Source organism: Thalassophryne amazonica, chromosome 19 (assembly GCF_902500255.1).
Source record: "Thalassophryne amazonica chromosome 19, fThaAma1.1, whole genome shotgun sequence".
NCBI lineage: Eukaryota > Metazoa > Chordata > Actinopteri > Batrachoidiformes > Batrachoididae > Thalassophryne > Thalassophryne amazonica.
This window is the reverse complement of record NC_047121.1, coordinates 10,667,486-10,694,855: the sequence shown is the minus strand read 5'-3', so window position 1 is coordinate 10,694,855 and position 27,370 is coordinate 10,667,486. Positions and strand designations below refer to the sequence as shown.

The 27,370-nt window shown below is 41.3% G+C and overlaps 2 protein-coding genes across 3 annotated transcripts in view; one reads left to right on the top strand and one right to left on the bottom strand.

Annotated features, from left to right (window-relative positions):
- Positions 1-10,458, top strand: part of iars2 (isoleucyl-tRNA synthetase 2, mitochondrial) — a 49,977-nt gene extending 39,519 nt beyond the window's left edge. Inside the window, 2 exon segments of the mRNA XM_034195172.1 lie at positions 708-852; positions 9,610-10,458. Of these exon segments, the coding sequence (XP_034051063.1) occupies positions 708-852; positions 9,610-9,755 (291 nt within the window). The 3' untranslated portion in view covers positions 9,756-10,458.
- Positions 10,459-10,665: 207 nt separating this feature from the next.
- Positions 10,666-27,370, bottom strand: part of rab3gap2 (RAB3 GTPase activating protein subunit 2 (non-catalytic)) — a 91,726-nt gene continuing 75,021 nt past the window's right edge. The window contains exons 28-35 of one of the 2 annotated variants that reach the window (XM_034195353.1): positions 23,252-23,322; positions 22,398-22,433; positions 21,400-21,474; positions 15,658-15,873; positions 15,359-15,448; positions 15,045-15,269; positions 14,768-14,932; positions 10,666-11,545 (exon numbers count right to left, since the gene is read on the bottom strand). In XM_034195353.1, the coding sequence (XP_034051244.1) occupies positions 11,393-11,545; positions 14,768-14,932; positions 15,045-15,269; positions 15,359-15,448; positions 15,658-15,873; positions 21,400-21,474; positions 22,398-22,433; positions 23,252-23,322 (1,031 nt within the window). In that variant the 3' untranslated portion in view covers positions 10,666-11,392. The remainder of the gene's footprint in view (positions 11,546-14,767; positions 14,933-15,044; positions 15,270-15,358; positions 15,449-15,657; positions 15,874-21,399; positions 21,475-22,397; positions 22,434-23,251; positions 23,323-27,370) is intronic. The other variant, XM_034195354.1, reaches the window with a different exon arrangement.

Below are 27,370 nucleotides of genomic sequence, written 5' to 3'. Positions count from 1 at the left end.
GATATTTTAATGGCTTTCAGAGGGGTTAAAAAGCGGACTTACCACTTCTGAAGAGCAGCGAATCAAAGAGCCACGGGCCATTGAATCGAAGCATTGCTTCACGCTTCGAGTCGCGCTGCAGAAATGGTTGATTACAGACGCTGTATTGAAAATAAGCGTAACGGTCCAAAATTATAGCGTAACGGGCCGTAACGCAAGTTTGCGCTAGCTAGAACCCTGGATAATATCATAAAATGCATTAAAATTGTAATCCTGCGAAGTAATCCCCATTTTTGCTAAATATACCTGTAATCTGAATACATCTTTTTTCTGTAACTGTAGTGGAATACAGTTACCTTTTTTTTTTTTTTTTATCCTAATTACGTAACGCCGTTACATGTATTCCGTTACTCCCCAAGCCTGCTCAGCTCCACTTTATCACATTTCACTCTTACTGGGATCTGTTGATGCGGGTTTTCACTGCAGCCGTGGACTCCACCAAGTGTTTTCACTAAGCAAAGGAGAACTCAACCTGGGGTCTGTTTTTGTAGATATTTTTCATTCAAAAATGATTTTAATTTCTCCAGTATATAGTTTCACCACTGACACCACTGCGTGCTAAACAGCTACACGGTGGGATTTTATGACCTGTTCCTTGATGTGGTTTTGCTACTGGTTTGTTTTCAGTGTCGTTCCAAACTAAAGCTCCTCCTCCTCCTCACTCCCAGTCCCTCCAGGAGGAGCCCTCCTCCACCTCGTCCCAGCTGGCTGAGTTGATGATGGCTGCACGAGTCAACCTGACCACTGCGCTACCCCGTGACCTGCCCTCAGACGCCCTGATGAACTACGGCACCTTCCTCATCAATCTGGAAGGTAAGGAACATGCTGGCATTAAGCTCTGACATGCATCCGGCGGACTGGACATTCTCAGGCTGTGTCCAAAATGTCCCTCACTGAGAGTGAGATGATACAATCGATTAGCCCATCCAAATGCACACTTTAGGAAATGCCGCAAATGGTCCTTTTGAACTGGAAATATGCAAAAAACTTTTTACGGTTCATACTATAATATATTCATCCCTAATCCTGTCCGTCCTCATCACTCCCAAAGAAAATCACAGTATCTTCACCTCTGTGGTGGCCACGCCCACTTTCTGTCTTTTACGTAGTGCTGCTGTCTCTAAGCCGTACAACATAGCTGGTCTCACTAATGTCTTGTCTTTCCCCTTTACTTTTCAATCAGTTCAATCAATTTTATTTATATAGCGCCAAATCACAACAAACAGTTGCCCCAAGGCGCCTTATATTGTAAGGCAAGGCCATACAATAATTATGTAAAAACCCCAACGGTCAAAACGACCCCCTGTGAGCAAGCACTTGGCAAGGGGAAAAACTCCCTTTTAACAGGAAGAAACCTCCAGCAGAACCAGGCTCTGCTGGGACTGGTTGGGGCTGAGGGAGAGAACCAGGAAAAAGACATGCTGTGGAGGGGAGCAGAGATCAATCACTAATGGTTAAATGCAGAGTGGTGCATACAGAGCAAAAAGAGAAAGAAACACTCAGTGCATCATGGGAACCCCCCAGCAGTCTAAGTCTATAGCAGCATAACTAAGGGATGGTTCAGGGTCACCTGATCCAGCCCTAACTATAAGCTTTAGCAAAAAGGAAAGTTTTAAGCCTAATCTTAAAAGTAGAGAGGGTGTCTGTCTCCCTGATCTGAATTGGGAGCTGGTTCCACAGGAGAGGAGCCTGAAAGCTGAAGGCTCTGCCTCCCATTCTACTCTTACAAACCCTAGGAACTACAAGTAAGCCTGCAGTCTGAGAGCGAAGCGCTCTATTGGGGTGATATGGTACTACGAGGTCCCTAAGATAAGATGGGACCTGATTATTCAAAACCTTATAAGTAAGAAGAAGAATTTTAAATTATATTCTAGAATTAACAGGAAGCCAATGAAGAGAGGCCAATATGGGTGAGATATGCTCTCTCCTTCTAGTCCCCGTCAGTACTCTAGCTGCAGCATTTTGAATTAACTGAAGGCTTTTTAGGGAACTTTTAGGACAACCTGATAATAATGAATTACAATAGTCCAGCCTAGAGGAAATAAATGCATGAACTAGTTTTTCAGCATCACTCTGAGACAAGACCTTTCTAATTTTAGAGATATTGCGTAAATGCAAAAAAGCAGTCCTACATATTTGTTTAATATGCACATTGAATGACATATCCTGATCAAAAATGACTCCAAGATTTCTCACAGTATTACTAGAGGTCAGGGTAATGCCATCCAGAGTAAGGATCTGGTTAGACACCTTGTTTCTAAGATTTGTGGGGCCAAGTACAATAACTTCAGTTTTATCTGAGTTTAAAAGCAGGAAATTAGAGGTCATCCATGTCTTTATGTCTGTAAGACAATCCTGCAGTTTAGCTAATTGGTGTGTGTCCTCTGGCTTCATGGATAGATAAAGCTGGGTATCATCTGCGTAACAATGAAAATTTAAGCAATGCCGTCTAATAATACTGCCTAAGGGAAGCATGTATAAAGTGAATAAAATTGGTCCTAGCACAGAACCGTGTGGAACTCCATAATTAACCTTAGTCTGTGAAGAAGATTCCCCATTTACATGAACAAATTGTAATCTATTAGATAAATATGATTCAAACCACCGCAGCGCAGTGCCTTTAATACCTATGGCATGCTCTAATCTCTGTAATAAAATTTTATGGTCAACAGTATCAAAAGCAGCACTGAGGTCTAACAGAACAAGCACAGAGATGAGTCCACTGTCTGAGGCCATAAGAAGATCATTTGTAACCTTCACTAATGCTGTTTCTGTACTATGATGAATTCTAAAACCTGACTGAAACTCTTCAAATAGACCATTCCTCTGCAGATGATCAGTTAGCTGTTTTACAACTACCCTTTCAAGAATTTTTGAGAGAAAAGGAAGGTTGGACATTGGCCTATAATTAGCTAAGATCGCTGGGTCAAGTGATGGCTTTTTAAGTAATGGTTTAATTACTGCCACCTTAAAAGCCTGTGGTACATAGCCAACTAATAAAGATAGATTGATCATATTTAAGATCGAAGCATTAAATAATGGTAGGGCTTCCTTGAGCAGCCTGGTAGGAATGGGGTCTAATAGACATGTTGATGGTTTGGATGAAGTAACTAATGAAAATAACTCAGACAGAACAATCGGAGAGAAAGAGTCTAACCAAATACCGGCATCACTGAAAGCAGGCTAAGTGAAGATCTTCTAAATTAGTGAGACGCCATTTCCTCTCCAACTTACGGGTTATCTGCTTTAAGCTGCGAGTTTGTGAGTTATACCACGAAGTGCTTCTGATTTAAAGCTCTGTTTTTCAGAGGAGCTACAGCATCCAAAGTTGTCTTCAATGAGGATGTAAAACTATTGACGAGATACTCTATCTCACAGAGTTTAGGTCGCTACTCTGCACTGTGTTGGTATATGGCATTAGAGAACATAAAGAAGGAATCATATCCTTAAACCTAGTTACAGCGCTTTCTGAAAGACTTCTAGTGTAATGAAACTTATTCCCCACTGCTGGGTAGTCCATCAGAGTAAATGTAAATGTTATTAAGAAATGATCAGACAGAAGGGAGTTTTCAGGGAATACTGTTAAGTCTTCAATTTCCATACCATAAGTCAGAACAAGATCTAAGATATGATTAAAGTGGTGGGTGGACTCATTTACATTTTGAGCAAAGCCAATTGAGTCTAATAATAGATTAAATGCAGTGTTGAGGCTGTCATTCTCAGCATCTGTGTGGATGTTAAAATCGCTCACTATAATTATCTTATCTGAGCTAAGCACTAAGTCAGACAAAAGGTCTGAAAATTCACAGAGAAACTCACAGTAACGACCAGGTGGACGATAGATAATAACAAATAAAACTGGTTTTTGGGACTTCCAATTTGGATGGACAAGACTAAGAGTCAAGCTTTCAAATGAATTAAAGCTCTGTCTGGGTTTTTGATTAATTAATAAGCTGGAATGGAAGATTGCTGCTAATCCTCCGCCTCGGCCCGTGCTACGAGCATTCTGACAGTTAGTGTGACTCGGGGGTGTTGACTCATTTAAACTAACATATTCATCCTGCTGTAACCAGGTTTCTGTAAGGCAGAATAAATCAATATGTTGATCAATTATTATATCATTTACCAACTGGGACTTAGAAGAGAGAGACCTAATGTTTAATAGACCACATTTAACTGTTTTAGTCTGTGGTGCAGTTGAAGGTGCTATATTTTTTCTTATTGAGTTTTTATGCTTAAATAGATTTTTGCTGGTTATTGGTGGTCTGGGAGCAGGCACCGTCTCTACGGGGATGGGGTAATGAGGGGATGGTAGGGGGAGAGAAGCTGCAGAGAGTTGTGTAAGACTACAACTCTGCTTCCTGGTCCCAACCCTGGATAGTCACGGTTTGGAGGATTTAAGAAAATTGGCCAGATTTCTAGAAATGAGAGCTGCTCCATCCAAAGTGGGATGGATGCCGTCTCTCCTAACAAGACCAGGTTTTCCCCAGAAGCTTTGCCAATTATCTATGAAGCCCACCTCATTTTTTGGACACCACTCAGCCAGCCAGCAATTCAAGGAGAACATGCGGCTAAACATGTCACTCCCGGTCCGATTGGGGAGGGGCCCAGAGAAAACTATAGAGTCCGACATTGTTTTTGCAAAGTTACACACCGATTCAATGTTAATTTTAGTGACCTCCGATTGGCGTAACCGGGTGTCATTACTGCCGACGTGAATTACAATCTTACCAAATTTACGCTTAGCCTTAGCCAGCAGTTTCAAATTTCCTTCAATGTCGCCTGCTCTGGCCCCCGGAAGACATTTGACTATGGTTGCTGGTGTCGCTAACTTCACATTTCTCAAAACAGAGTCGCCAATAACCAGAGTTTGATCCTCGGCGGGTGTGTCATTGAGTGGGGAAAAACTGTTAGAAATGTGAATGGGTTGGCGGTGTACACGGGGCTTCTGTTTAGAACTACGCTTCCTCCTCACAGTCACCCAGTCGGCCTGCTTTCCCGGCTGCTCGGGATCTGCCAGAGGGAAACTAACGGCGGCTAAGCTACCTTGGTCCGCACCGACTACAGGGGCCTGGCTAGCTGTAGAATTTTCCAAGGTGCGGAGCTGAGTCTCCAATTCACCCAGCCTGGCCTCCAAAGCTACGAATAAGCTACACTTATTACAAGTACCATTACTGCTAAAGGAGGCCGAGGAATAACTAAACATTTCACACCCAGAGCAGAAAAGTGCATGAGAGACAGGAGAAGCCGCCATGCTAAACCGGCTAAGAGCTAGTAGCTGCGCTAGCTAGCGGATTCCTAAAAACACACAAAGTGAATAATGTGTAAATAATTTAGAGGGTGATTCGCAGAGGGAGTGGACTTTAGTTAAGGCACGTGAAGATTACACTGTGAAACAATCGTTATCTAGGCAAGCTAGATCAATCTAACTGCGCAGATTAAACAGTTAACAGATACAGCAAAACACCACTGTGCTCTGGAACAGGAAGTGATACAATACCGCAGTGAGAGCCAACCACCAGTAGAGGCCAGAAGGATACTTTTGCAAATATCCTTCTGTAACAAATCACTCCTGCCACCTTTCTCCACCCACTCCACCCTGCCTGCACTCTCTTCTTCACCTCTCTACCACACTCTACATTACTTTAGATACCTGATCCCAAGTATTTAAACTCATCTACCTTTAACTATCTCCACTCCTTGCAACTGCATGATTCCACCGGATCTCTCTCATTCACCAAATGTACTCAGTCTTGCTCTGATTGAGTTTCATTCCCCTTCTCTCCAGAGCATATCCTCACCTCTGCATTTGCATCTTATCCTGCTCTCACCACAGTTCACACTGTCATCTGCAAACTTCATTGTCCATGGAGACTCCTGTCTGATCTCATCGGTCAACCTGTCCATCACCATTGCAAACAAGAAAGAACTTAGAGTTGATCCTTGGTGTAATCCCACCGCCACCTTGAATGTATCTGGGTCATTCCATGTCAATCACGAATATTTGAGGGGCCTCACTCACTTTGTTTCAGATTTTCTTTAAATTTTAATCAAATATTCCCAGAGTATTCAGAACAACAAATCTGAAGTTTGAGGCCTGTGGGCCAAGTAGTTTCTGAGATATGGCCAATTTAGTGTGCATGGGGTCTGCCGTTTTTTTAGGCAAAAATTATGGTCATCATTTCTGGAGCCATGTTCAAGGTAGAATATCTCAGCAAATAATGGACTTAGAGGCCTGAAATTGTCTGTGGCAGTTGTCATGGACACCCAGACTTTGACTATAGTCAAACATGCTCAAACTATATAACTGTATGCTCAAACTATGGAAAATATTACATTGACCATTGCGAGCATCCACAGGGGTCAAAATACATTTCTTTAACCTACTTGCACTGGTGCTAGTAACAAAAAATTTACTTGCACAAAAAAAAAAGTTACTTGCACAACCAAAGGTCAGTCTTATATCAACCTTAAAACTCCTCTGATGTGTCAGACTCTTAATTCCTCTGTGGGGAGAGTTTGCCACTGCTGCTGCTCTCCCATCAGTTTGTTTTTTTTTTTTCACATGCTCGCTAGCGAACGAATTGTCCGTGAAGATTATTTTATTTATTAACTACCAGAGTGATAATAAAATAAATGGTGACTGGTTTATAACACAATTATGACAGAGTTTCAGGGGAGTAGGGGGGGAGTGAGGAACTACGGAGCCCTGGAAGTGTCATCGCAAAATGTTTGCATGTGGAGAGAATGTGCGCACGTTTTATATTTTGCACACGTTTAAGCATCGTTTGAGTAAAACAAGGGCACAATCTACTTAAACGTGGCCACAATTTGTAAAACGTGCACTCAATATTGTCTTGACACATCAATGCTGACTATTAGTCAACAAACCAGGAGACAGTGTAATACATTTCCCCATTAGAAATGGATCTGGTCAGGGTGTATCATCATGGTTTGGGCTAGAGCCTGACCGATATATCGGCTGGCCGATATCATCAATATAAGCCCTTTTCAAAGTACTCACTATCAGCTGAAATTTTGCCGATAGAACCCCGATAATTTCTCATGAACAGAACAGTTACTGAAATAATGTTTGTGTCGGCAATGTAAAATGTCCTTGCACCATTTGTCCAGTAGATGGAGGTCTGACTCCATTCAACTGAGAGCTGCTTATACCCCTGCTTAAATGTGTTCATCACTGGCCCCTGTAGTTCGCTGTCACACTGCACTGATCGGCTGACAAAAGCATACAAGTAAGTTTATAAGGATGTTGTTTGTAATAACTTCACCCCACATTTCTCCAGTTTCAGTTCAACTCAGTTTGATTAACTCAGTTTATGTAGTAATGTGTCAAATGTGCTTCATTGCATCGGTCACGCTTTTTATTAAGCCCACGTTGTGTAGACCTTATTTCTAGTATGAAAAACTTTCGTTTATTGCTAAGAGGTTGAAACATTCAAATTCACTGCTCGTCTGGAAGGGTTCTGGGAATTACTGCCGTTCGCCATTAACCCTCTGGGGCTTACGATGGCTGGGACCAAGGTTTACTAAATTGTAAATAACTTTTTAATGTTATGAGATAGAAACATACTTTTTTTTTTTTTTTGCTGAAAAGTTAACTCCGCTGACTTTTGATCCACCGTCGGCCATCTTGGTACTCCTCATAGAAGATGTGTGATGACGTGCGCAATGTGAGTGTCCAATCAGAATTGGTTCTCCGTCACATGGTTTTCCAAAATCCAATCGTAGGGCAGATTTACCTCACGTGATATGACAAAGATCGTTTTCAGGAGTGATATCTTAATACTTGGCCCGTTTGAATAGCCCCCTAACTGTTACAATTGCATTTTTTGAACTTGAAAAAGTTAATCAATATGAGGACAAAGCTTCAGCTTTTAGCTCATACCATTTTTGTTAAAGGTCCAAAAAAGAACATTTTATTCATTTAAAAAAATATATCGGCTGATTTATTAGCTATCGGCAAATCAGCCGATTTATCGATTATCAGCATTTTTTCATACAAATATCGTTATCGGCATTGGCCTCAAAAAATTCATTATTGGTTGGGCTCCAGCTGCCCAGCATGGCATCATCTGGAGTTTAAGCACATTAAAAAGGATGCTGAGGTCGAAGCGTCTCCCCGTCGTGAGGATGACAATTTAGGTCATATTATGAAGTTAATTTTGGAAAACGTGCGCACGTTTTATTAATTCGAGGGCTCAATTAAGGGTAAACGTGCGCACGTTTTATTAATTTGAGAGCACGTTTATTAATTCGTCTGCTCAGTTAAAGGAAAACGTGTGCACAAATTATCATGGCCAGAAAAAAATATCACTTTGTGTTGTCTCCCGGGTTCCGTAAAGGAACGGCAGCGACAACCATCTTTTTTTTTTTTTTTTTTACGTGCGCGCATGAACTAATCATCCGTGAAGATAATTTTATTAACTACACAGATGTATAATAAAACAAATGGTGACCCGCAGCCAGCCAGTTTTTTTTCCTCTTTTCTTTGTTTACATGTGCACGTGCAAACACAACAAATAGAGCAGAGCAACTCGCTCCGTGTGTCTGAGTCATAAAACGCAGGGAAGACGAAGACAACACACTGGAAATTGTTTTTTCCTTATTTATTCCTTTATTGGTTCATTCTACTGGTGCTTACAGTTGATAAAACTTGGATAACCTTACTTGCACCAGTGCAAGTGCAGTATAAAATTTCGTGCACTGCTCGAATAATATGTGCACAAACTAGCACACATGCACGTACTATTTCGAGCCCTGATCCATGTTTGAGACACTGAAGCATACCATTACATTCAAAGAAGCCTTTCCATTTCTTGGCTCCTTAATGCAGCTATACTGGCTATGAAATATGTAAATTTGGCATATCTGTGGTAAACTGTTATTGTGGGAGAAACCACTGAAATCTGAAAAAAAACTTTGTGGTCGAATTTTATTACAAGAAAAGCTCATGTGGGCAGTAAATAAAATTTTTCAAACTGATTCCATTTTGAAGGTATTAGTATCTACTTTATGTGTTATAAATATGACCTTCTTTATGAAACTCCTTCTTGGTTAATTTAAGCATCCAATTATGGCTAATTTGTGAAGTATTTCTAGTGCTGAAATGACAATTTAATTTTAATTATGTGCACATACTGCATTCATATGATTCATGGCACACCCCAGAATGCTTGCACATAGATCTGCCAGGGGGATTCCCCAAGGTTTCCACGGTTACTAGGCACCAAGCTTGTGACATCATATTCAAGATGACTTGAGGCTGTAATTGCTGCCAAAGGTGCATCAACAAAGTATTGAGCAAAGGGTGTAAATACTTACGTACATGTTTTCTTACTTTTCTATGTTTTAATCAGTTTGCAAAAATTGGAAGTAGAATTTTTAGGGGAAAAAATGAATTCACTCCATTTTGGAATACGACTTAACATAACAAAATGTGGAAAAAGTGAAGTACTGTGAATACTTTCTGGATGCACTGTAACTTAATTAGTGTGTTCTACTTCAGATGTTCTTCTGTTTCAATGAGCAGCTGTATGTTTGTTTGTACAGGCGGTGTGATCCGTGAGGACAGTTCCTACAGTGTCGCCGCGGTTCCCACCGCTGCTGCTCGATGCCCACGCTGCCGCCGCTACACCTCCGAGTCAGCAGACTGTTTGTGCCCGCGCTGCCACGATGTTGTTTCACAGGATCACTGAGAGCGCAACATCGCCATTGCGGTTAACGGCCAATCATGGCTGTTTCAAGAGACCTCAGATTTTGGAGGAACAGAAACACGCTCATGAAGCATTTGTGCATCCTGCAGATGGGTGTGAGACTGAGGCAGAAAAATGTTACTTTCCAGCTCTCATCATTTGTGTCTGCAAAATCACTAAATAAAAGTGAAACTGTCATCAGCGTAAAATCTTTCTAGCAGTCTGGTTTTTCTGTGACAGAATTGTTTTCTTTCTCACCTTTTCTTCTGAATGTTCAGTGGCTCTGCCTAGTTTGAGGGTTCGATTGTTTCCTGTCTACATATAAGGTGACCTTTTGACCTTTACTATCCTGCTGCCAAATGCAACCCTTCTAAAACAGGGAAATGTATTTTCAGTTTGCTGTTTGTTTGTTTTGGGTGTCATTGTTACGCACTTAAACCAGTGTAAAATTCCAAACCACATCTCCATCACGTTATCAGTGTGCAATCGTGCAGACGCTTTACTGTTTATTATACTGAGATCACAGGTTGTCTTTATTCACATTTATGAAGAAAAGCCAGATGTGGAGGCACTTTTCTCCTGGAGGTGTAAATCAACCAGTTAGTGATACTGTGGGCGAGTTCACTTTTTATATGTTTATAAAATCTGTCTCGTTTTGAAAGGAAGTTTGAGAAATGTCTGAAAATAAAGTTGAATCTGTTAAATATGATTGTTGTACTTTCTGCCTCCTACTGGACAAAAGTGAAACAATATAATCTGCAGTGTTTAAAGACGAATCAGTATAAATACAAACTGTTCCTTCACCTACACCGTACAGAGTGACGTAACCACACTGGTGTTTTTAACAGTTAAGCGCTTTATTCTGCACTGGATTAGTCCAGCGGGTGAACATAGGCGTACAGGCACAGCTAGCTGCATATATACAAAATATACTTTATCCACACTCATGCCAAGGGGCGGAGACTGTCAGAGCTGACCGGTGAAGAGGTGGAATTATACCTTGAACAGGTCAACAGACAGAATATAATATAGCATCCATTGAAAATAATCACTGTTATACATGAGAAGAAATGGGAAGGAGCAAGTTGGACAGATGTAATATGGCACAAAATATCACAAAAGACTGGTCATAAAGACAAAATCAGAAGCAGCACACAGAGCGCGTCCCTCAGCCAGTGCAGTAACCACCAGCTGAAAGAGGAGCGCGCTGTAGGTCCTTGCGACATCATAAGGCAGGAAGTCCAAACATACAGGTCTTTGTGATGTCATATGGCAGGTTTCTAACATACTGAAGAGATTAAAAGATATTTCGGAGCAGGGTGACTTAAAAATTAAATTCATGTTCCTAAACGGACAAAATCCTATTTAGCAGACAAATGAACATGAAATTGTCCTCGATCAGTTGTCAAAGAACATTTTATTATCACATGTTCTGTATAATTCATCTTCCATGTTCAGTAAATGTGATGAGGTTAAACGATGTTCTGCGAGGATGAATTCAACGTATTTAACGTAAGGTGAAGAGCAGAGTGTCTATGATATCTGAGAGGACCTCGAGCATCTTCTCCTGCGTGCACACAAATGCACTCTGTTGGCTTCACATCGAGCTCTCTGTGTCCCCTCACGCTGCCCCCTGCTGGTCAGTCCTCGGTGCTGACGACCTCCGTGGCCTCCAGGAGGTGCAGAGCCAGGCTGTACTGGCCGTGGTTCTCCGGGAGCATTTCAATCAGACGACTGACCAGCCGGCTGCTCCGGCTCAGGGGCACCAGGGGGCATCTCAGCTCACTGGGGTCCTACGGCACAGGAAACGCATCACAGACGCTGTTCAGCACACGTCAATCAATAAAAAAAAAAAACACTTTTAAAGTACAACTACAGTGAAAGTTTGAAGCAACGTCACAGAAATCTGCCTCATGCTGTTCTTCAGCAGTGCAGACTATGTTTAATTCAAACTGGGGCTCAACTGTCACCTGACAGACCAGAAGAAAAGACTTGCTGTGCTGGGAAAAGGATTATTGTGAACAGGACTTGGTCCCAGTTACCTGTGACTCAGCAACTGGGACCGGTCTGGCTTCAACCATCAAACATACCACACAAGCACCAATGTGCACGTTTGCAACACGTTAATTTTTGAAAAGTTTTAAAATTTGCTTGACCAGGCTGCTCTGGGGAGATCCTCAGAATTACACACACATACATACACACACATATATATATATATATATATATATGGAGTGTAAGTCACAGCTTTATTTCTGTACGTGGAAGTCACTTTGTACCAGTGTTTCCCTGGTGGGTGAGTTTAACAACAGACAGGAACTCAGTGTAGCACATGTGCACACCACAGCCTGTGCTGTTTCTAAAAACCCCCTTCACACTGATGTTGGCAATCTGTCTTAAGGAGGATACAGCCATATCCTGCTTAAGAAAGACAGGTTTTGTCTGAGTCTGAACAGCACAAATTCAACTTAAGACAGATTTTTTTCAACACGAAAACCGCTTTTGCACAATATGAAAGCTGGATAAAATAAAAAAAATCTGCACCTGCATGATATGACATGACCTCAAAAATCCGTTGTCTGTACCTACACATTGACGCCCCCACAGCGTTGGAAACACTACAAGAAAAACCAGAGTCCAATTTGATTTTTTTTAAATCAGCTCTTTAATTTCTGAGTTTTGTGTATTGGTATAGTGAACTTTTATTATTGGTGTTTATTCCGTTTAGGGATTTGATTCCTGGGAAAGCACGATGTAGTTATTATTATTATTACTACTATTATTATCATTAATGAATGTGTCATTTTTCTTTATATAAGTTGCAGAACCTCCCAAACCAAAAAGAAGAGGAAAAAAGTGACATATTCCAAAAAATATAACAAATACGAGGTCTATTAGAAAAGTATTCGACCTATTATTATAATATTACCTTATTATTTAAAAAACCATATGGATTTGAATCACGTGTGATTCAAATATTGGCCTCTCTTCATTGGCTTCCTGTTAATTCTAGAATAGAATTTAAAATTCTTCTTCTTACTTATAAGGTTTTGAATAATCAGGTCCCATCTTATCTTAGGGACCTCATAGTACCATATCACCCCAATAGAGCGCTTCGCTCTCAGACTGCAGGCTTACTTGTAGTTCCTAGGGTTTGTAAGAGTAGAATGAGAGGCAGAGCCTTCAGCTTTCAGGCTCCTCTCCTGTGGAACCAGCTCCCAATTCAGATCAGGGAGACAGACACCCTCTCTACTTTTAAGATTAGGCTTAAAACTTTCCTTTTTGCTAAAGCTTATAGTTAGGGCTGGATCAGGTGACCCTGAACCATCCCTTAGTTATGCTGCTATAGACTTAGACTGCTGGGGGGTTCCCATGATGCACTGAGTGTTTCTTTCTCTTTTTGCTCTGTATGCACCACTCTGCATTTAATCATTAGTGATCGATCTCTGCTCCCCTCCACAGCATGTCTTTTTCCTGGTTCTCTCCCTCAGCCCCAACCAGTCCCAGTAGAAGACTGCCCCTCCCTGAGCCTGGTTCTGCTGGAGGTTTCTTCCTGTTAAAAGGGAGTTTTTCCTTCCCACTGTCGCCAAGTGCTTGCTCACAGGGGGTCGTTTTGACCGTTGGGGTTTTTCCGTAATTATTGTATGGCCTTGCCTTACAATATAAAGCGCCTTGGGGCAACTGTTTGTTGTGATTTGGCGCTATATAAATAAAATTGATTTGATTTGATTACTTCAGCCAAGCTTGAACCCTTGTGGGCATGCAAGAGTTTTTCCATGCCTGTTGGTGACGTAATTCACCTGTGAGCACGCCTTGTGGAAGGAGTGGTCCAGCCCCCTCGTCGGAATTCCTTTGTCTGAGAAGTTGCTGAGAGACTGGCGCTGTGCTTCATCAAAATTTTTTCCAAAACTGTGAGGCACATCCGAGTGGACACCATTTGACAAATTAAGCTGGTTTTCGGTGAAAATTTTAACGGCTGATGAGAGATTTTGGATTGTTTCTATCGCTGTAAGGACTTCCCACGGAGCGGGACGTCGTGCAGCGCTCCGAGGCGACGTCGTCATCCTGTTTCAAGCTGAAAACCTCCATATTTAAGCCTCTGTTTGACCCAGGATGTCGTGAGAGAACAGAGAACTTTCAGAAGAGGTCGGAATCAGCAGTTTATCCGGACATTCCACTGTTAAAGGAGATTTTTTTAATGAAAGACGTGTGGACGGATTGGCGAGTCGGCAAGTTGGAACATGTCCCGCTGTTAAACAATTTCTCAGATACTCACTCAACTGAAAGCCACCAAAAGCCGCCTGGATTTTACAAATGGTTATCAACACGGAGGTGTTTTCCCTGTGGCGGGCGCGATGCGCCGGCTGCGACCCGACGCACCAATCCATCCGCACGTCTTTCATTAAAAAAATCTTTAACAGTGGAATGTCCGGATAAACTGCTGATTCCGACCTCTTCTGAAAGTTCTCTGTTCTCTCACAACGTCCTGGTTCAACAGAGGCTTAAATTTGGAGGTTTTCAGCTTGAAACAGGATGACGACGTCACCTCGGAGCGCTGCGCGACGTCCCGCTCCGTGGGAAGTCCTTACAGCGATAGAAACAATCCAAAATCTCTCATCAGCCGTTAAAAGTTTGACCGAAAACCAGCTTAATTTGTTGAATGGTATCCATTTGGATGTGCCTCACAGTTTTGGAAAAAAGTTTGATGAAGCACAGCACCAGTATCTCAGCAACTTCTCAGACAATGAAAATCCGACGAGGGGGCTGGACCACTCCTCCCACAAGGCGTGCTCACAGGCGAATGACGTCACCGACAGGCGTGGAAAACTCACGCATGCGCACGAAGGTTCAAGTTTGGGTGACGTAAAAACATATGAATCAAATCCATATAGTTTTTTTTTTAAATAAAAAGGTAGGATACTTTTCTAATAGACCTCGTATTTCTCTCAGTCTCTTTCTTTGGAATTAGTAACGTTTAGTTTTTTCCTGATGCTGTGTTTGACAGTGGGGCTCACCATGGCTTTGAGCCACGTGCACAGCATCGGGGGCAGGCGGGCCAGCAGCTCCATGGCGGCCTGCGTTTGACTCTGACTGTGCAGCAGCAGGTAGCTGAGTCTCTGTCCGGACAGCACCAGCAGCTGGGAGCCCAACACGTCTTTATCTTCAACCTCCAACATGGCCTGAGAGACGACACACAAACACAACAACGTCACATCAGGATACTGTGGAGCTGCAGCTCACAGGTTACCATGGATACAGGACTCTGATACGACACCGGAGAAACCACTTCACCTCCTCGGCCCGGAGGTCCAGGCCCTGGCTGTAGAGCTCACAGACGAGGTGACGTCGCAGGACGTCGGGGTCGACCTGCAGCAGGGACGCCAGCTCCAGACACAGTGACGGCCACCAGTCAGCCTTCGGGCCACTAGAGGGCAGAGGGGAGCAATCTAGGCCAGAGGCTGAGCTGGATGGATCATCGATGGCCTGCACCCAACTGGTCAGCACCTGCAGCAGGAACTGAAAATACACCACAACGGACAGCGAGCACGTGACAAGATGTTCCACCATGAAGCCCTGTGACTTCTCCAAACAAGTCGACCTCTAACCTGCTGTCGTAGTGAGACCAGGGCTGGATCCATGTCCCTGCTGGGCATCAGCTGGATAGTGGTCAGATCTCTGAAGAAAGCGTTCTTGCCCTGAAACACACACTGAGTTACGACCACACAAACACCACGTCGGTTCTCCTGGGCGGCACATTAAAGTCACAAGAACACGATCAGTCCAGAGGTGACTCGCGACTCAAACACCACAACACTGATTAAAGAATCTCCGCATATACCAACAACTTTATACAACAAAGTGCTACTGAAAATTTAAAATAGTCTGTGAGCATGCAGCCATTTACCTTGCTATCAAACAGGCTGAGAGGTTTGACCCTCAGACCAAAGGTCACGGCCGCGTGCAGCAGGGAGGCCAGCAGGCAGTGATGCTGGACCAGCGGGTAGTGGATGCCCCTCTGCTCCAGGGCCAGTTCTGCTATGGAGGCGCGACCCTCTGCCCCACACCACACCTCCTCCACAGACAGCTCCGGAGGAGGAACCTCCTCCACCGCAGAGTCTGCCTGAAGAGACACAACGGAGAGACGTTATTACGTAGCATTCGTGCAGCGCTGTGGGGAGACACTCGTTCTAATTCAGCACTATATGAATAAATACATAAAGTGAACTGAATTGTAGTGATGGTTTTTGGTGTTAGAGAGTGATGTTCTCACTTTACTGCACAACGTACGTTCAAACTGCTCATGTTTATGAAGCAGGACGTTCCTTTTACTAACAAGGAGCTGAAGACTCAACCAACACTTAAATCCTTTTTATGCTTCTACTACTCTGTAAGTTCATGGCTACGCAATCGCTTTGACGCAGTCTTGAACCTTTCAATGTTCTCCGTTGAGTTAACGCGTTGGGGGGGTTCCCACACTGCAATACACCACCAGAACAGCAGGGGGTATGACATTTTTTGTGAAGACTATCCCATGACAACTGTGGTAGTGAAAGTCGCTGATTGGGAAACCATAACAGTGAGATTCCGGAACTGATGCGGTTAACGGACCAATCACAGGCCAGTCTCCATCATGTCAACATATAGTTACGATTTTTGGGAGGTGCACGTCAGGCTAAGGAGAGGGGCTTAGAGGAGGCTCACAATGATGCAGAGGGCTCTGCATGGCTACGGAGTTGGGGATACGGTGTAGAATAAACTGGAACAGTGACAGTAATAATAGCATGTGTAATATTCATACAACCAAAACCAAACACTCCATTTTAATACAATAATTAAGTTAATGTAACTCAAACTTTGAAAAAAAAAATTTTTTTCAGCTTGGGACTCCGATGAGGGCGGTCGCATCTCCTCCACTCTCCCTTATCTCTGCTCTCTGCTAACCCTCAAGTCCCTACTTCACCAGACTGTGAATTCCTCAAATTACATTGAATACTGGATCTATTGGCCTACTATTGGATTCACCATGGAATTGATCAGCTGGTCTCTGAACGCTATTGACACCATCTTTTCTACAAGAAGGTCAGGACCGGGGGATCCTACCTGCCCAGATGGAACGTATCCTGCAGGCTATGTTCTCGACTCCTGGGGGTCGTGGCGTGTTGCATGCTTTGCGCCGTTCTCTGTGGAGGACATTGAGGATTTATTCATATTTGGTCTTATGGTAGCAGGGCTGGCACTTTTTGGCTTATGTAATGCCCTGATCTACCGGAAAATTGGCAAGACGGCGGCATCAAGAACCACATCCCCTCACTTGTCCGTCATGATTAACGAGGTGGGTAAGACACTGCATTCTCAGACTGCGATGACTCTTGAACTCAGACGCAAATTGGATGACATCTTAGAGCAGATGTGCACCTTGCAGATGAAGATGAAGATTTCGGAGGCCGGGGAATATTCTTAATTCATAATTGGGATTTGGTTGTTCAAGTGAAGCTGTAAAAAGTGTTTTTTACTGCTCAAACCACAACACGGCAGGTCTATCAGCCTGAAGGACAAATTGCTGTTTTCCTCCTGAGGAATGTCTTTGGCCTTGGTGAACATTCAGCTGTTTCTTATCTCAACTCACAAAGCATGCTCCACTCCCTCCCCCCACCTGCCCCCTACCCCCCATCAAACACCCCCCTACTCCAGCTTCTGCTCACATCATCCCTTCCCTTCTGTGGGGGCGGCGCGGTTTTAGCTGCAGCAAACCCCCCCCCAAGCTGACGGTGGCGCAACTCAGGGTTGCTGCGAGACCTCCACCCACTTGCCTCAATTCGGATAACGGACTTCTTCAAACTTAGTGCACATAAACTATGTCAAATGTGTATGTGCTGTTTTTAATTCTGATGTGTGCCATTATGCTATTTTTTACTAACAGCCCAATTTCATAGCCTTAAGAGTGTCCATATCATGAATGCTTGGTCTTGTTGGAGATCACTGTAGATGAACAAGTAATAATTGTGGACTAATTGCTGTCTGAAGTAACTGGAGTGTAAACATAATTTCTCCACTGTGAGATCAATAAAGTATATCTCATCTCATCAAAAAAGTTACAGTCACTCATTTCCATCAATCAAACTAACTCAAAAATGATTTGTTGTCATAACAACTCAGTTCCTTTAAGTGCATTTAAAGTTTTGGGGCATTTAAGTGTTGGTGATGTATTTCCAGTGCATTCCATTCACTCATTTTAATTGAGTTTATGTAACGGAGGCCAGCAGGTGTTGCTGTGCAGATGTAGTTAGTAAACCTCACTCCCAACAGGTCAAAAGAATTCTCTGGTCACAAGGCCAGAGCCCTGGGTTTTAGGCGTCTGGTTAGAGAGTCCGACTACCATGCCAGAGATCATGAGTTTGTGTCCTGAGGGGAGCGAATGGGCGGAGTCATAACAACACAACAGAGTCAACAAGTAAACCAAAGGATGCATCAAAAATCTAATCTAATCTAATTTTTTAGGCAGAAATTTGTCACTTTTTTGTTCAAAAACATAAACTACATTTAAATAAGTTTAATTAACTATACATTGTTAAGTTACTAAAACTTCAACAATTAAATTTTTGAAAATTATTTTATTTAAGTTGGCAAGCTCAGATGGTTTAAGGCAATCGGTTTCCTCAAATGATTCAAGTTCAACTAACTCATTGAGTTTTACAGTGCAGTGGACCCAAAAGGATTAGTCAATACGGCAGCGCAGTCTCGTTTGAACCCTGGGTGATATCGCGGGATTTAACCACTTATGGGGACATCCACTCCTGTTGCGCAATACAAACACAGGACAACTTCACAGGTTTTGTTTTTGGCTGCGATCACCGAAGCAGTCGCAAAAATTGGAGTTTTTTAGGTTCCCAGTGGAGAAAGGGAAGACGAGGCAAACTGGAGACGTCATGTCGGGAAATGTTAGCCTACAGTGTTAGCTAACCAAAGTAGCTGCTTTCTCTCACCTGCACAACCGCCTCGACATGTTTGAGCTCCGGGTCATAAACAAACTGCAACACATGTCCACTTTCTACCACATCATCACTTTTTTTTTTTGCATTGTCAGTTTGTTTTTGTGTAATTTGCCCAAAAACTCAGAGAGTGCTGTCGTCGGATGCAGGATTATTATGTATATATGTGCTATATTTTAACCCTTTAATGCCCACCCTCAAAGGAGACTGTGCTGCCCAGTTAACTGACAAAATCAATTTAAATTAATTTAGTCATGAATTGAAGGGAATGGGGGGGGGGCATAGTGTCATCTTGTTATCACTCAGACAGCCAGGAGAGAATAAATATTCATATTAGGAAGATTCAGTACTTTTCAGATGTGAACAATTTGTATTTCATGAATAAAACACACTCACGATGTGATACACACAAAGTTAGTGTCGATTACATGGTTGTAAAACCTCTTCAAATATGTTCTGAACTAGTTTAAGTCAGAGATAAGCGGACCTGATTCTTTCTTAACGCTAGTGATTGTTCTTGGGGTATGAGAGTACATAGAATAAAATACAACATAAAGTTCATAAAATAAAACAGAACTACAAAATTAAAGCTATTATTTACAAAATATACATCAACCCAGGAATGGCATTCAACAAGCACCAAAATGCTCATAAATCAAGATTAGGACAATTTACATAATTTATTGCACCAAAAAACATTAAAATAAAAACCTTGAAAGAGCAGATTTCTTTCTCTAGGTATAACATGTTTGAAGATAAGTTGCCAAAATTTTTCAGTGATAATTTGTTACAAATTTACTGAGTCTGTCAAATTTTTTCAGACTTCTTGCATTCTTTAAATTTCTGGGAATTGGGTGCGATATAATAATGACTAAGATGTAAGCCAACACTAAAACTAAGGAAAATGATTTTAGTCTGGCCAATTAGAAGTAATCTGGTTGAACTGAACTACATTAATAACAGAATAATTCACACTTCTTAAGGTTAACTCTTAGCAGTGTTGGGGAAAGTAACTTTGGAAAGTTACTTCATTAGTTAATTTATACAGTTATATTTTACAGTTACTTCATACAGTTAGTTCATTAGCAGCTGCGGACACCTTGTCGGCAGCTGCTGAATGTAATTAATAAAGTTACTCATAATCTAATTTGTTATTTTTAAGATTTAGTACTCAGAAGGTAATTGCATAATGCTGCTAATGAAGTAAGTGCATAAAGCAACTGTATAAAGTAACTAAAAAAGTAACTAAAAAAGTAACTTATCAAAGTTACTTTTCACAACACTGACTCTTAGTGTTATTTGTTCCATAGCCCAAACAGTTAACGGTACAAAACATTCAGGAGATTAAACAACAGTAAAAACAATCATTAGCTGTCATTCTATAATTAGTAGTGGATGCAATTAGATAGTATTTAGTAGTACAGTAACACAAAACATTTGCAGTAGAGGTAGTAGTGGTGGCAACAAATTTATTTCTATCACTTTCAGTCACATAAGAACAATCTCACTTCCTTGACGGGTTCTTAGTAAGGCTGGGACGACCTGTGGAAAACTCAACTAGTCAGACACCATTCACTGTCAACTAACCAGTAATTTAATAATCTCAAATCTGAGCAGTGAAACTACAAACTTAATCAAAAACTAAACTAAATCATGAAAATACCTATAAAACTGCCAGATGAAAATATGGCATTAACACATGGAGCTAAAAGGAAACAATGTTTGTGGTACTACAAGACAGTTACAGACTACAGATTACCTGATTCTTGGAAATAAAAGCCAGGGGACATCACTTAATCAACCACAGCATTAAATTTTCCACCAAAAGTTAGCTTTTCATATGAATAAACAGTGGAGAGCTGCCACGCATTTGAGCAGTGTTTGTTGCCATCTAGCGGGTGATATGAATATTTCAGGGCTTCTGTACATTTCCTACTTGAAACCCAAAATTCAGTAAAACAAACAAACAAAAAAAAACAAACAAACAAAAAAAAAAAGCAGGGCATTTATAAATGTTAGAAATGTATGATTTTTTTCCACAGAGGTTTCTTTGATGTATGAAAATTTTGGTTTTGAGAATTTTACAGTTCTTGAGTTTTAGGAAGCAGGTTTTGCCATACAGACGAACAGACAGAAGGACTGCAATTTCACTTGACAAGCACAAGTTACAGTTGTGAATAAGTAATGTGTTTTTATGATTTTAATGTTAAATGTATAGTTATCACTTTTTTTAGTCCATAATTTACCCTTAAATTGGAAGCAAATCTGAATTATCCGAGAAGTCGTAGTAAAGTAAATTAGTTGACTAGAAGAACAATAGTTGACAAGATGGGTAGTAAGACGTATTCAGCTATTATGGCTAGTCGTCCCAGCCCTAGTTTTTAATGTCAAAATGTCCCCAAAACCTGAAAATTCTAAACAGTCCAGCAGTTTTAAACCAGAGTCACAGCGCTGTGTGCAACAACACAGTATGTCAGTCCACTTAAACTCCACAAAGATCACGCTGTGCTGGAGCTGCCAACACTCATTCACTGCTCATGCTCTGTGATGGGGTCTAAAGCCAAGCTCTGGTCCATGCTTTCCTTTGGAATCTGTTTACTTACATAGTAATTGACAAAAGACAAAGGGCAGTGATTCTTAAACAAAAGTCCAGTCACCTCCATGAGGACCTGGAGCAGCTGGACACAGCAGCCTAAGAAACACGTCATGGCTCTGTCTCCCATCCCAACATCCTGCACACACAAACATTCACATCCTGAGTGTGTGCAGCTTTTCACATTCATCACTTTACTCCATAGATTATACAGGTGGCAGAACAAACAGGGGCATGGTTGTAGGTCCCATGCCCATGTGTGTGGACATAACAGAGTTTTCATCCAATTTGGACCCAATATGGAGGAATGACTGGGGGACAACCAAGGACAAAGTGATTTGATTTTGAGTAAACCTAGTTAAAAGACAAGGTACAGGCCAAGGTCAAAACCTTGGCGCAGTGCTTCAACATATACAGTAGTGTTCAGAATAATAGTAGTGCTATGTGACTAAAAGATTAATCCAGGTTTTGAGTATATTTCTTATTGTTACATGGGAAACAAGGTACCAGTAGATTCAGTAGATTCTCACAAATCCAACAAGACCAAGCATTCATGATATGCACACTCTTAAGGCTATGAAATTGGGCTATTAGTAAAAAATTTATTTTAATTAATTAATCTTTTTAGTCACATAGCACTACTATTATTCTGAACACGACTGTACAAGATATTTAAAATGGTTATTTTGAGGAATTGGTTACAGATCCTCCTATGGTTACTATAGTATTAAACACCAACATGTTATGATTAAGGACTAATATGAAGTCATACGAAGTCAACTCTGGGTGACCACGAAAGCTCAAACTCAAGATCACAACTGTTTAATTCAGATATATAGTAAGATATATATGGATTAAACATGGTTGAAGTGTTGCTCGATGATGATGGTGGTTGCCATCCAGGACCCAAAGGGGTTCCATGGTATAATGGATATGGCGAAGTGCAGCACCAACAAGCACTCCCAAGTGTGAAGTGGAAGTATCATCAACTCAGTAAGAATGAATTTGGATAACTTTTTTCAAACATGGAAGGTGTGAGTTTGCAACCAAAAACATTCTTACCCTTCGACACAAGCGGTCTTTTGGTGCTTTCCCCACCTACAACAACAAAAAAAGAAGCATAAACTCAGCAAAGGAAGAAAGAAGAAACAACATTTCAGATGTACAATCTGTTAAATTTGACTTGATAGCCAATGCCGTAGGTTGTTTTGTTGACGTTATCTGCAGAAATTACGAGTGAATGACACCGAGTGACATGTGACAAAATTAACTAACTCAATGTTCCCGTACAACTTCCTGACAAAAAGTTAAGTATCAGTTTTAATGATAACTCATCCCTGTAGGTCAACTGGCAGCCTGGTGCTACAGTTTTACAATAAAAGGTTCTTACTGTGTTCTAACATTAAATTTTTGTTATTGTGAACAATATTCTCAAGAGAAATGTTGGTTTCTTGAAAGTGTATGAAATTTTGGTTCAATGGGTGTAAAGCTGCAGACACAAAATTTCAGTGAAGTGAGTCGGGGGGTGTCAGATTAGCAAAATGGACCAAGCTGGTGGGTGTGCTGTGAGTCAGTATCTGAATGAATGGATGCTCTTCGAGGGCCCAGCCAGGCTTAAAACTAGTGGTGACCAATATTATTGGTGCTTGCGCCCCCTGGTCGTGTGAAGCTGTATATCCAGGGAGGCACAGACAAGTCAAATCGCTGCACGCATTTGCAGATCTTCCGCAGCAGGAGTGTTGCAAAAGTCACATATAAGAACAAATCCAATACACACACAGATTGTTGTTTTATTTTTTTACACATTTGTGGATCTGGGTACACACACACACAGATCGAAATACACATTTGCAAATACTTTTGCTACAACGATATAAGGATAAAGTCGTGTGTATGGTGTGTGTGTCTGGACGTACCTTTTCGATGAGGAAGGCTGCCGCTGAGAAATGTTTGACAATGAACGTGCTCCACATCATAGCCGAAATACCTGTCAGGAAAATCCACCACAAACGCTCATTTCAGCTAACGTGCAGACGACAAACACACGTGTCATCACGTTAATTACGTTCTGCGGCACACATGAATTTTGAATGTCATTCTATCTGTTGCTACAGCGTGAACAGAATCACAGCAGATCTTCAGTAAATCTCAAAATCTTTCAAAGTTTATGAAACTATTTTCAACACAATATACAGTGGTCCCTCGTTTATCACGGGAGTTACGTTCTAAAAATAGCCCGCAATAGGCGAAATCCGGGAAGTAGACAGCATTATTTTTTACAATTATTATAGACGTTTTAAGGCTGTAAAACCCCTCACTACACACTTTATACACTTTTCTCAAACAGGCATTAACATTTTCTCACTTTTCTCTCGTGTGTAAACACTCTCAAAGTTCAAACCTTAGTAGAAAAATAAGACCAACCTGTTTTCAGGCCCAAACATTTTTTTGAGAAATAAAAATAGAACATTTTCCTATAAATAATTATGATGGCTTTTAGAACTAACGAATTTAATTTTAACGATCAACCTACAAGGTTGGACACATAAGAAATTATTAATAGTGACTGACCAGTATTTCACAGTTCCTCTGATCGCGCCTCTTCATCGTAGCGCCGCTCCACTGTCGCGTCTTTTTCCACTAAGTGACACCTCGGTGCAGGTGTCTTTTTCCGAGTGAAGAACACAGTTATGGGTAGTTGTTAGCGCGCTTTTTTCTTCTGGGTGAGAAGATTATAAACAGACATGCAGAACACAATGCGCGTACTCTCCCTTCGCGGTGCCGCGACCAGCCTGCTTGATGAGGACTCAGAACACAATGCGCTGTAAAAAAAAAAAAAAAAAAAGGAAAAAAGGCATGCAAAATTGGACTAAAAAATCTGCGAAACTGCGAGGCCGCGAAAGGTGAACCACGTTATAGCGAGGGACCACTGTACATTCACTGGCCACTTCATTAGGTGCATCTGCTCAACTGCTCATTAAACCAAATATCAGCCAATCGTGTGGCAGAAAATGCACAGCACAACTTGGCGTGTCCAAGAAGGTCTGCCCAAGATGAAACCATGCATCAGTATGGTAAATCAGTAAATCGGACCGGGAGTGACATGTTTAGCCGCATGTTCTCCTTGAATTGCTGGCTGTCTGAGTGGTGTCCAAAAAATGAGGTGGGCTTCATAGATAATTGGCAAAGCTTCTGGGGAAAACCTGGTCTTGTTAGGAGAGACGGCATCCATCCCACTTTGGATGGAGCAGCTCTCATTTCTAGAAATCTGGCCAATTTTCTTAAATCCTCCAAACCGTGACTATCCAGGGTTGGGACCAGGAAGCAGAGTTGTAGTCTTACACACCTCTCTGCAGCTTCTCTCCCCCTGCCATCCCCTCATTACCCCATCCCCGTAGAGACGGTGCCTGCTCCCAGACTACCAATAACCAGCAAAAATCTATTTAAGCATAAAAATTCAAAAAGAAAAAATAATATAGCACCTTCAACTGCACCACAGACTAAAACAGTTAAATGTGGTCTATTAAACATTAGATCTCTCTCTTCTAAGTCCCTGTTGGTAAATGATATAATAATTGATCAACATATTGATTTATTCTGCCTTACAGAAACCTGGTTACAGCAGGATGAATATGTTAGTTTAAATGAGTCAACACCCCCAAGTCACACTAACTGCCAGAATGCTCGTAGCACGGGCCGGGGCGGAGGATTAGCAGCAATCTTCCACTCCAGCTTATTAATTAATCAAAAACCCAGACAGAGCTTTAATTCATTTGAAAGCTTGTCTCTTAGTCTTGTCCATCCAAATTGGAAGTCCCAAAAACCAGTTTAATTTGTTATTATCTATCGTCCACCTGGCCGTTACTGTGAGTTTCTCTGTGAATTTTCAGACCTTTTATCTGACTTGGTGCTTAGCTCAGATAAGATAATTATAGTGGGCGATTTTAACATCCACACAGATGCTGAGAATGACAGCCTCAACACTGCATTTAATCTATTATTAGACTCGACTGGCTTTGCTCAAAATGTAAATGAGTCCACCCACCACTTTAAATCATATCTTAGATCTTGTTCTGACTTATGGTATGGAAATTGAAGACTTAACAGTATTCCCTGAAAACTCCCTTCTGTCTGATCATTTCTTAATAACATTTACATTTACTCTGATGGACTACCCAGCAGTGGGGAATAAGTTTCATTACACTAGAAGTCTTTCAGAAAGCGCTGTAACTAGCGCCATATACCAACACAGTGCAGAGTAGCTACCTAAACTCTGTAAGTGAGATAGAGTATCTCGTCAATAGTTTTACATCCTCATTGAAGACAACTTTGGATGCTGTAGCTCCTCTGAAAAAGAGATCTTTAAATCAGAAGTGCCTGACTCTGTGGTATAACTCACAAACTCGCAGCTTAAAGCAGATAACCCGTAAGCTGGAGAGGAAATGGCGTCTCACTAATTTAGAAGATCTTCACTTAGCCTGGAAAAAGAGTCTGTTGCTCTATAAAAAAAGCCCTCCGTAAAGCTAGGACATCTTACTACTCATCACTAATTGAAGAAAATAAGAACAACCCCAGGTTTCTTTTCAGCACTGTAGCCAGGCTGACAAAGAGTCAGAGCTCTATTGAGCCGAGTATTCCTTTAACTTTAACTAGTAATGACTTCATTACTTTCTTTGCTAATAAAATTTTAACTATTAGAGAAAAAATTACTCATAACCATCCCAAAGACGTATCATTATCTTTGGCTGCTTTCAGTGATGCCGGTATTTGGTTAGACTCTTTCTCGCCGATTGTTCTGTCTGAGTTATTTTCATTAGTTACTTCATCCAAACCATCAACATGTCTATTAGACCCCATTCCTACCAGGCTGCTCAAGGAAGCCCTACCATTATTTAATGCTTCGATCTTAAATATGATCAATCTATCTTTATTAGTTGGCTATGTACCACAGGCTTTTAAGGTGGCAGTAATTAAACCATTACTTAAAAAGCCATCACTTGACCCAGCTATCTTAGCTAATTATAGGCCAATCTCCAACCATCCTTTTCTCTCAAAAATTCTTGAAAGGGTAGTTGTAAAACAGCTAACTGATCATCTGCAGAGGAATGGTCTATTTGAAGAGTTTCAGTCAGGTTTTAGAATTCATCATAGTACAGAAACAGCATTAGTGAAGGTTACAAATGATCTTCTTATGGCCTCGGACAGTGGACTCATCTCTGTGCTTGTTCTGTTAGACCTCAGTGCTGCTTTTGATACTGTTGACCATAAAATTTTATTACAGAGATTAGAGCATGCCATAGGTATTAAAGGCACTGCGCTGCGGTGGTTTGAATCATATTTATCTAATAGATTACAATTTGTTCATGTAAATGGGGAATATTCTTCACAGACTAAGGTTAATTATGGAGTTCCACAAGGTTCTGTGCTAGGACCAATTTTATTCACTTTATACATGCTTCCCTTAGGCAGTATTATTAGACGGCATTGCTTAAATTTTCATTGTTACGCAGATGATACCCAGCTTTATCTATCCATGAGGCCAGAGGACACACACCAATTAGCTAAACTGCAGGATTGTCTTACAGACATAAAGACATGGATGACCTCTAATTTCCTGCTTTTAAACTCAGATAAAACTGAAGTTATTGTACTTGGCCCCACAAATCTTAGAAACATGGTGTCTAACCAGATCCTTACTCTGGATGGCATTACCCTGACCTCTAGTAATACTGTGAGAAATGTTGGAGTCATTTTTGATCAGGATATGTCATTCAATGCGCATATTAAACAAATATGTAGGATTGCTTTTTTGCATTTGTGCAATATCTCTAAAATTAGAAAGGTCTTGTCTCAGAGTGATGCTGAAAAACTAATTCATGCATTTATTTCCTCTAGGCTGGACTATTGTAATTCATTATTATCAGGTTGTCCTAAAAGTTCCCCGAAAAGCCTTCAGTTAATTCAAAATGCTGCAGCTAGAGTACTAACGGGGACTAGAAGGAGAGAGCATATCTCACCCATATTGGCCTCTCTTC